The sequence below is a fragment of the Nuphar pumila genome, chromosome 13 (genome assembly GCF_984573655.1).
Source record: "Nuphar pumila chromosome 13, dmNupPumi1.hap1.1, whole genome shotgun sequence".
NCBI classification, from domain to species: domain Eukaryota; kingdom Viridiplantae; phylum Streptophyta; class Magnoliopsida; order Nymphaeales; family Nymphaeaceae; genus Nuphar; species Nuphar pumila.
Genome location: NC_143261.1, coordinates 10,104,311 through 10,114,877, shown reverse-complemented (window position 1 = coordinate 10,114,877; position 10,567 = coordinate 10,104,311). Strand labels below are relative to the sequence as shown.

The 10,567-nt window shown below is 37.1% G+C and overlaps 1 protein-coding gene across 1 annotated transcript; it reads left to right on the top strand.

Annotated features, from left to right (window-relative positions):
• Positions 1–1,076: 1,076 nt before the first annotated feature.
• LOC149817718 (uncharacterized) lies at positions 1,077–10,567 on the top strand. Its single transcript, XM_089984023.1, has 9 exons — positions 1,077–1,096; positions 1,210–1,388; positions 1,664–1,685; positions 2,805–2,861; positions 2,942–3,023; positions 9,629–9,724; positions 9,814–9,938; positions 10,018–10,036; positions 10,120–10,567. Exons 2-9 carry the CDS (start codon positions 1,289–1,291, stop codon positions 10,369–10,371), a joined length of 753 nt encoding a protein of 250 aa, XP_089840149.1. The 5' UTR covers positions 1,077–1,096; positions 1,210–1,288; the 3' UTR covers positions 10,372–10,567.

The window sequence follows — 10,567 nt, the reverse complement described above, 5'->3', positions numbered from 1 at the left end:
GAAATTTTTCAATTTCTCAAAAACAAGAAATTGCCGATAAAAACGTTTGTCACTATGAATACACCTTCTTTTAACACTTTTTTTAATTAACATCCCTACGTTATTTTTGTATTTCTTAAATGGTAATTAAAGGTTAAAAAAACGTCATTTCTCCGGAAGAGAGAACAGTTATCGTCGGCTCGCCTCAAGGCACGGTTGATCTGAAGAGCGTCTTTGGGATGGTTAGTCAATAGTTAGAATTTTTCTTTTTCAGAAAAGAAAACAATTCTTTTTTTTTTGGTTTTTTCTATAATGTGGTGGGGACGATTGCAGTTGACGTTGTCCCCGAGTCTTTAAGTTCTTAACACTGCCAGATTTACAGAGGTAAGATAGGAAACATTAATGACCAAATGGTCCCCGTCAGAACCTTGTTACTTCTGAAATGCCATTTCTCTCATTAGACATATAAACTTGCTTTTATAATTTAAAAATAAATAAATAAAAACCTTGGTAACTCGCCTGCTCATTGATGTTAAAAACTCCAAATCCCCTGTCACCAAAGCAAACGTGTAAAAACTAATAAGAATAAGATCCATCAAGGTCTTTCTCTAACTAATTCTAAATCAAGACGGGAATAATTGAAGTATACAATCAACATCTAACCAAGTGAGAACCATTTAAAAGTGTTGTGCAAGCAAAGTAACATGTTTGGTTAATTTCATATCATCCCTTAGACATCTATGTCACCAATCTCGGTATCACAATTTTCTTGGTTTGGGAAATTTAACCATATATTCAATTTGAGGTCATTTTTTAAGTGCTTAGCAGTTATCAAGGTCATTTCTGAATAGTTTTATCCAAAAAATCTCTATGTATTTAAAATCCAACAAAGTTAGAAAAAATATAAAAGTACAAAGATAATATTACCAGAAAACATTTTTGAAATATCACATGGGTATTTCCTCCAAAAAAAAAGAAATATCACATTGGTCTATGACTATTCCAAGAACCCAGAGAAAGCGAGAGAGAGAGAGACTATGGTGGAACAGTCATCTCCGTCATTAAATTTGAAAAAACGTTCCGCGTGGACGCGGAAAGGACGAGACTCACTTACCCGGTGGTTCTCTCTCTCCCTCTGTCTCTCTCTCTCTCTCTCTCATTCTCCGATCGATCTCTCGGTTTAACGGATTTCTTCTTTTCCAATTTGTTGGGTTCTTGTGCGTGCCGCAGGGGCAGCAGAAAGGGAGAGTGTGGTATTAGGGGGGTTTAAGAAGAAAAGGGAAGAGGGGTTCTGTTTGGGGGGTTGAATATGGCTTCCCAAGAGTACACTGACAAGATGGAGTTCCGCAAAAACTACGCCAATCTCTGGCACACCGATCTCATGGGCACCATCCTGGGCGATCTCCCATGTACGTATCACCACCATGACCATGACCATGACCATCGCCATCGTTGGTCGTTCCCATAAAATAAACGAATGCTTTTCTTTGTCTTTTTTTCTTTTGGTGAAGGTTGGGGGGTGGAGGAGATGGGAGGTAAGGGTTTGTGGGGAGTTTTTTTTTCGATGAAGGTTTGTGGGGAGTTGTTTTATGGATTTATACATCATTTTTTCACTGTTTGTTTCTGAGATCTTATTCCGTTTTTGGGTATTAATTCTTTCCTTTCTATGGTTCGTTTTTTGCAGATTGCTGCTTCGCGTTTTGGTGGTAAGTGCTTCTTTGGATCCAATGTTACAATCGTTCTCCTCCGTTGAGGATTTTGTTCAGTTTGGTTTTGTGTGAATTTCTTTGTTGCTTTGTGTTAGAAATTCGATTTTTTTCTGTGGGAATTTGGGGCGTTTGCGTGATACTCAATTGTTCCTCAATAGAATTGATGTTTTCGTCGCTTGTTTTGCTCAAGCAAGCCATGAAAGGAATTAGAAAGGAAATTTAGTGGAGGCATTGATTAGTATGTTTGTTTCTTCACTTGAACTGCATTTAAATAGAGTCCTATTCCCTTTTGATCCCTTGGGAACCCTGATTTTTGTAAATAATTATAGAGCTGTGTGATATTGTGTCATGTTGATGGGAAAATTAGCAGACAATTCGTTTCTTTTGTCGTACGGTAATGTAGGAGAAGTAATATGACGTTTTATATTCAATTCCAAAATGCTATCCCACTGTAACCAATCAAAAAAGTTAGATTTTGTGCAGCGGATTCCACAGGAAACAGGACTGAAGAGCCTCAGTTGCCATGAGAATTGGGGCATCAAACTCCAATAGTGAATGAACCCTGAGGTCAAGAGTATTTTGTAGATCAAAATTATGGTAGTATATATTTAGTATTAGACCGTCAGCTTATTCTAATATCTATTAGACCGTCAGCTTCTCCCACACACAGGTGAATTTGGCTAGAGTTATATGCTATGAAAGGTTTTGTAAGCCCAAAAAGAAGTGCTTTGATCTGTTGCATTGTTGGACAAAACCTACTCAACCGGAGCACTAGTATGCAGTAAAAGTCAAATAATTGGATAGACCGGTTAGAATGAAAACATACTGGAGCCAATCATCCAACTTGGATATCCCAGAATAAGGAAATAAAAGAGGAAGAAGGAAGTTAATCTTTGTTACCTTTTCATACTCCTAATCATCATCTGACTATCCCCATATGGTGAGTAATGAACCATCATCCTATATATACGCAGGCTGGGGGGCTAACTCTTGTGGGATTCTAACCCAATACCCCTTATGAGTGCATACAATGTATTTACACTTGGTGCGCACTTTAAGGAACTGGATTTTTTTTTCCTTATGATAATCTAATAATATAATACTTTCTTTGTTTAGTGGGCCATGTGTATCATATTTGCTTCGCAAAAGAGCTCTACATAATGATATGTCCAGGTACCTACTTTTGCTCATGTTAAAAAAATTTGCTATTTGCCCTGCATTATTTTTTACTTCATTGTTGACATTTGCCACAGATATCTATGTTGTGCAGGGTACATGCCATGCAGTGGAAGATGTGGCGAAAGTAAATGCCCAGAGTTTTGCTTATGCACGGAGGTATGAATGTTCTTTTGTTCATAAAAAGAGGCCAGATGTTAAACTTCTCTAGCAAGAATATACCTTAATTTCTGAATATCAGAAGCTAGCACGTAATCTACTTTTAAAAATCGGCTGATGTTGTTGCTTCAGTATACTTGTAATTTCATGATCAAAGTTAATCTCCTTCTGGGGATATTTCAAGCCTTTGTTCACTCGAATAAGGTAATTATGCTCAATTAAACTTTTCTAGCAAGAATATACCTTAATCTTTGAATATCATAAGCTAGCACATAATCTACTTTCATAACTGAAGTAAAACTATTATCCCCACTGGAATCATGGGCTGATGTTGTTGCTTCAGTATACTTGTAATTTCATATTCAAAGATAATCTCTTTCTGGGGATATTTCAAGCCCTTGTTCACTCGAATAAAGTAATTATGCTCAATTAATTAACAGATCACTTGTGACCCCCAAATTGTCAAATATCAAGGCCTTGTGACTTCCCTTCAGTTGAGTTGTTCTTCACCCAGTAGTTTCTGTCTACGTTTGATCTAGAGAAGTTTATACACAACATGAGGAACAAGTATCAATAGCGGCCAAGTTTTTGCAAAAGATTTTAGCTGAAATTATGATTTTTGGGGTAGTGCATTATGGATAAACCGTAAAGGTAGCAATTTAAGTTAGTGAATGTACTCATGCCCTTGTGAGGGCTTACAACATGGACTATAAACTGGAGGTCCTTGTTTTAATTTATTCTTGTTGATTAGGTATGACAATTATTCGTAACAAGGTATGTATGCCATTGTTAAGAAAGCTTCTTGATCTCTCTGTTGTTCTTACTTGATATTCAGATTTCATTAGGCAATACCGTTATTTATTTTGGAGGGTCGAGTGTGTTGCCCTTAAATGTTTCTGAGCAATGATGATTAATTTCTGTGATCCTTACAGAGGGAGATTCATAATTCACTGGTATTTTTGTCTCTATCACTATTCTCAATTTGGATTCAGATATCATGCCCCTATGATTTGTGCTTGCTACCTTTATAATTGTCAACTGCAATTTCTTGTGTATTATAAACTTGCACGTCTGTTTCCAAAAGCATCATCCTCAGCTTTGTTAAAATGTAAAACTGTACATATATGTATATATAATAATATTATATTATTATATATATAAATACATTTTTAATTTCTTTCTTTTCTGTATTTTTTTCCTTTATTTTTATTTTTTGTCTTTATGTCATCTAGTTCAGTTTGAACTAGAATGACTGTTGCTAGTCAAGTCCTGTCCAGACTTGACTAGCAATAGAGCTGTTGGACTGACACAGTCCAACAGCTCTTAATAGAGCTGTTGGACTGACACATTCCAACAGCTCTAAATAGAGCTGTTGGACTGTGCCCAACAGCTCTATTGAGTCCTCTTTCAGCTGTGTATATAAAGGGGTGCAGCCCCTCTTGTATTTCACTCCAATGCTTCTTAAGCAATTGGTTTTTCATATCAATAAAGAATACATTTTTATTTTTATTTTGTTTCCAGTTATACCCTTTTTAAGGGTTATGCTTTAGTGTCATTCTTGACACTTGCTCTTGTTAATCAAAGCTCGTGTTTCGAAGATCCCCATTTCATTTCATGGTATCAGAGCCGCGGAAGTACTAAATCTTGAGGAAAAGCTGCCTCGGTTTCCGTGCCCGTTTGCAAAAGTGTTCGCCACTTAAAGAGAAGTGTTTTATCACTTCATTGGAGAAGATTTCACATCTTGTTGTATTGTTTTTTTTTTTTCTTTCTTTCTCATTTTCCTTCTTGTTTCTCTTCCATCCCTATTCTTTCTCTCCTTGTAATCGATGGATGACAATGATAAAGTCACCATCATGCCTATGAAACTAAGCGATACGAACTATGTAACATGGGCTTCAATCATGAAGCACCATATATGGGGGATTGTGGATGGTTCCGATTCGGAACCTAAGCTATCTCTTACTAAAAAGGAGGGAGATAAAGACGTCCCTCTATCGGAAGAAGAGAAAATCAAGGCTATTGCCTCATACGAGAAGAAATGGAAAGAATGGAGAATATCTCATGCGAAGATAATGTCATGGCTTATCAATAGCGTTGACATTAAAAAATGCTAAAGTCTTGCCAAATTTGATCATGCCGATAAGGCATGGGAATACCTTAAGAATATGTATTCCCTTAAAGATATTGCACACGTGTGCAACCTCCAAGAAAAAGTTCGAATGATGACACAAGGAGACAAAACTATTCGTGAATATTACAATGGGTTGTCCGAACTTTGGGAAGAACTTTCCCTTTTAGAACCAAAGTGGCATTGTGCCGAAGACATCGAGCTTCGTCAGAAACAACTCGATGTTGAACATTTTTACCAGTTTATCACTGGATTAAGGCCGGAATTTGAAACCACTAAATCGGCCCTACTTCACCGGGGAAAAATTCCTTCTATTGTGGAAACTATTGAAGAGTTAACAATGGAAGAAAATCGTCTCCGGAAAGGTTCTTTAAAAATTGAAGATGATTCCGTTTTAGCCGTGTCTAGACCAGGGAATCATGTTCGATCATATAGGCCTCCTCACTTTAACCGACAAAATGGTGACTATGATAAGAAGAAAGTTATTTGTCATCACTGTCATGAACCGGGACACTACAGGCCACAATGTCCCAAACTTAAGGAGCTGAGAGAAAAAAGAGCTGCAATTGCTGGATCGGAGCCTAAAGATCAGGATGCACCAGTTTCCCTGGCCCAACTAATGGAGATCCTTCAGCCTCTCATCAAAGGCGCCTCTTCCTCATCTGAAGCTTCAACCGGCGCAGCAGCCTCATCTTTTTCTGATTTAGGTAAAATTTCTTGGCTTCTTGACTCTGGTGCATCTTTTCATATGACCCCAAATAATCAAAGTCTATCTAAATGTGTTAAAAATAAAACAAGTGTGTCAAAGGTCTTTACTGCTGATGGGACTTCTCTTGAAATAGAAGGAATAGGAGATTTTGAAAAAATTTATAAAACAAAAAATTTTTTTATTCCAGAAATTAGACATGTTCCCAAATTAAATTTAAATCTTTTATCTGTATCTCAAATTTCTGATTATGGGTGTAATATTTCTTTTTCTTCTCATGGTTGTTGGGTACAGGATCGCCAGTCAGGCAAGCTGATTGGGGAAGGCCATAGAGAAGGAGGACTCTATTACATGGATTTTTTGGAAATGCCGAAGAAAGCTTTTTGTTATAATATTCAAAAAATAGAGTTGGAACTGTGGCATAAGAGACTTGGTCACCCACATATAGCCAAAATCCAACATTTTCCAAATCTAGGGAAATTTTGTAACTCTGAATCATTTGATTGTAAAGATTGTATTCTCGGCAAAATGAAAAGATTACCATTTCAGAACAGAACCTTTTTCTCTTCAAGACCACTTGAATTAATACACTCGGATGTTTGGGGTCCTGCACCAGTAATTTCTAAAGGAGGATTTGTTTACTATGTTATTTTTGTCGATGATTTCTCCCGACATACGTGGATATACTTTCTCAAACATAAGTCTGAAGTATTTTCATATTTTCAAACTTTTCATAATATGGTTAAAAACAAATTTCAAAATGATATTACTATTTTTCGCACAGATTCAGGGGGAGAGTTTTTATCCACAGATTTTCAAAATTATCTTAAATTGCATGGCATCACACATCAAAGATCTTGTCCTTATACACCTCAACAAAATGGACTGGCAGAACGAAAACATCGCCATATTATAGAAACCACTAGAACTTTATTAATAGCAAATCAAGTCCCTAAAAACTTTTGGGCAGAAGCTGCCTTAACTGCCACCTATCTCATTAATAGGATGCCATCTTCTTCGTTACAAAATATCACTCCCATTGAAAAACTTATGAACATTTCTCCAGACTACTCTAGATTAAGAATATTTGGGTGCAAATGTTTCATATTTACTGACAAAAATGATAAACTTTCCCCTCGTGCGATTCCCTGTGCCTTTTTAGGATATGCTGAAAACCAGAAAGGTTATAGATGTTTTGACTTCAAAAATAATAAACTATATGTGTCTAGAAATGTTTCCTTTCTTGAAAAGGAGAGCTTCTTTGATTTTAGAAAATTAAAAGACGTCACTGAGTACTCCTTTTTGCTAGATCTAACATCAACATCTGATGAATATGACCTTGATTGTAACTTTGATGATGATCCAAGAATTATTGATCTTAATGTTGAAAATGAAGAAGTTCATAGAGATACTAGTATTCAATATTCCAGGCGACAAGAGTCTAATACTCCATGTGCACTTGAGAAATATTCTAACATTCCAACTAGACAATCATCCCGAATCTCGAGGCCTCCAGAAAAGTTTGTATCATACGAGTCTTTCTCACCCACATATAGGGCAGTTATTGCATTAATTCACTCATATGAAGAACCATCCACATATTTTCAAGCAAAAAATGATATCAAATGGATAGAAGCCATGAAAGTTGAATTAGATGCACTTGAAAAGGCTTCTACATGGAATATTCAAGATCTTCCTCCAGGGAAGAAAACTATAGGATGTCGATGGGTTTATAAAATTAAAACCAAGAGTGATGGTACTCTTGAAAGATATAAAGCCCGTTTAGTAGCCAAAGGTTATGCCCAAGAATATGGGATTGATTATGAAGAAACCTTTGCTCCGGTGGCTCGTATGACTACTGTCCGAACCTTAATTGCCTTAGCTTCTATCAAAAAATGGTCTATTTTTCAAATGGATGTCAAAAATGCTTTTTTAAATGGAAAGCTAGTTGAAGAAGTATATATGGAACCCCCTCCTGGTCTAAGTATTCCTAAGGGTAAAGTCCTTCGCTTAGAAAAAGCTCTTTATGGACTTAAACAAGCACCAAAAGCTTGGTATGATAGGTTTAGTCGTGTTATGATTGATATTGGTTTTCAATTCTGTTTAACTGACACTGCTTTGTTTATTAAGAATTCTGATGCAGGAATCATTGTGCTTCTTCTTTATGTGGATGATATGATCATCACCGGAAGCGATAAACAGGGAGTTGAAACAATCAAAACACTTCTTAAATCTCATTTTGAAATGACTGATTTGGGCTTGTTGAGATATTTTTTAGGCATTGAAGTTGCTTATTCTCCTAGAGGATATTTATTATCTCAGACTAAATTTGCTTTTGATATTGTTTTCAGGTCTGGTATTACTGATGATAAGAAAGTTGACACTCCAGAAGTTGTTAATGTTAAAATGAAGATTGATGATGGAGAACTTCTTGCAGACCCTACTCCTTACAGATAGCTTGTCGGGGCACTTTCCTATCTATCCATTACCAGACCAGATATAGCACATGCTGTTCATACAGCAAGTCAATTTCAACATGCTCCTACTTCTGTTCATATGGGAGCAGTCATGCGTATTATCAGATACATCAAGTCCTCTCTTTCACGAGGACTTTTCTTATCTTCCTCCTCTTCTCTTGATTTAATTGCATATACTGATGCTGATTGGGGAGGTGATCCCAATAACAGACACTCAACCACTGGCTTTTGTGTCTTTTTAGGGGAATCATTAATCTCGTGGAGGTGTAAAAAGCAGCAGAAGGTATCTCTCTCATCCACCGAAGCTGAATACAGAGCCATGGCAACCACGACCATGGAAGTAGTTTGGCTCCGACGACTGCTTGCTGACATGGGAGTTGAAGCAACAAAGGCTTCACAAATGTGTTATGACAACAAAAGTGTGATCTACATTGCCAGTAACAGAACATTCCACGAACGCACCAAACACATCGAAATGGATTGTCACTACGTCAGAGAGGAATATCTACACGGGATAATTGATCTGCCATATGTCACTTCAGAATATCAGTTAGCAGACCTCTTTACAAAGCCTCTCGCTGCTCCCCGATTTCACTTTCTCTTAGACAAACTTTCGCTCATTGTACCGTAAGTTTGAGGGGGAGTGTTAAAATGTAAAACTGTACATATATGTATATATAATAATATTATATTATTATATATATAAATACATTTTTAATTTCTTTTTTTTCTGTATTTTTTTTTCTTTATTTTTATTTTTTGTCTTTATGTCATCTAGTTCAGTTTGAACTAGAATGACTGTTGCTAGTCAAGTCCTGTCCAGACTTGACTAGCAATAGAGCTGTTGGACTGACACAGTCCAACAGCTCTTAATAGAGCTGTTGGACTGACACATTCCAACAGCTCTAAATAGAGCTGTTGGACTGTGCCCAACAGCTCTATTGAGTCCTCTTTCAGCTGTGTATATAAAGGGGTGCAGCCCCTCTTGTATTTCACTCCAATGCTTCTTAAGCAATTGGTTTTTCATATCAATAAAGAATACATTTTTATTTTTATTTTGTTTCCAGTTATACCCTTTTTAAGGGTTATGCTTTAGTGTCATTCTTGACACTTGCTCTTGTTAATCAAAGCTCGTGTTTCGAAGATCCCCATTTCATTTCAAGCTTTGCCACAACTTCCTTGCTCCTTTCTTCAAGATGCTCCCTATATCACAGTGTAAAAGGCTAACAAATCGTATGGGATGTGTGAACATGTGTATATTTCAAGTTTAGTGATTCTGATTTATTTGTGACAGGTTTTTCTATGTTTTGGAAATTCTGTTGCATCAACACGCTTTTTGTTGCAAGATGAGTTCAATATTCAGACAACACCATGTGACAACTGCATAATTGTACTTTCTTTCTCTCTCTCATATTATTTGACTTGTTTTTCTCCATCCATCAAGTACAACTTTGCTTACAATTCATGGGCTTCCTGTAGGGATTCATGTTCTGTCTTCAACAACTTGCATGCATATTTTCACTTGTTGCAATGATTGTTGGAAGTGATGAAATACGGGCTGCTTCACAAATGCTCAGCTGTTTGTCAGACTCTGTATACTGCACGTAAGTCGCATCACCCCTGTTAGTGTATTTTCCCGTCTTATTTGGTCTACTGAGCTCCCTTTGTCATTTTATCTTGCAGGGTTTGCGCATGCATGCAGGTCTGTTGGAAAACATATAATATCCACGTAACATTGGTATGATTGTGAATTCATTCTGTTTTATGCATTTCTGGATATTGCAGACCCAACACAAGATTGAAATGGACCGACGAGATGGTAAGTTTGGCCCACCAGGACCAATGGTAGCGCCTCATGTTCAGCAGATGTCACGCATAGACCAACCTGTTCCACCACCAGTTGGGTATCCTCTCCAATATGCTGCACAACCTGCATATGGTCAGCCTTATGCCTACCCTGCTCCTCAGGGCTATCCTCCTGCTCCTCAGGGCTATCCTCCTGGCAGTTATGCTCCTCAGGGCTATTATCCCAAGTGATAATACTAGGGCATTCCTCTTTAGTGTTTCAACAAGGTGGACACACTAGAATGTGAATGATTAAGTGATGCAATTTATTTGTTTGGAGTATTCTGTAGGAGGTTAAGATCTATAGTGCACTAGGTGTAAATGCGATGCACACATTATAAGACTCATTGAGTTTCTTTATTCCCTTATTTGATTTGTTGACAGCAAA

What these genes read in the sequence shown, in the direction of transcription:
- LOC149817718 (XM_089984023.1), top strand. Translation starts at nt 1,289, where the DNA reads ATGGCTTCCCAAGAGTACACTGACAAGATGGAGTTCCGCAAAAACTAC. An exon ending in CATCCTGGGCGATCTCCCAT is followed by an intron (nt 1,389 to 1,663) that starts GTACGTATCACC and finishes CGTTTTTTGCAG; the next exon opens with ATTGCTGCTTCGCGTTTTGG. An exon ending in AGTTTTGCTTATGCACGGAG is followed by an intron (nt 3,024 to 9,628) that starts GTATGAATGTTC and finishes TATTTGTGACAG; the next exon opens with GTTTTTCTATGTTTTGGAAA.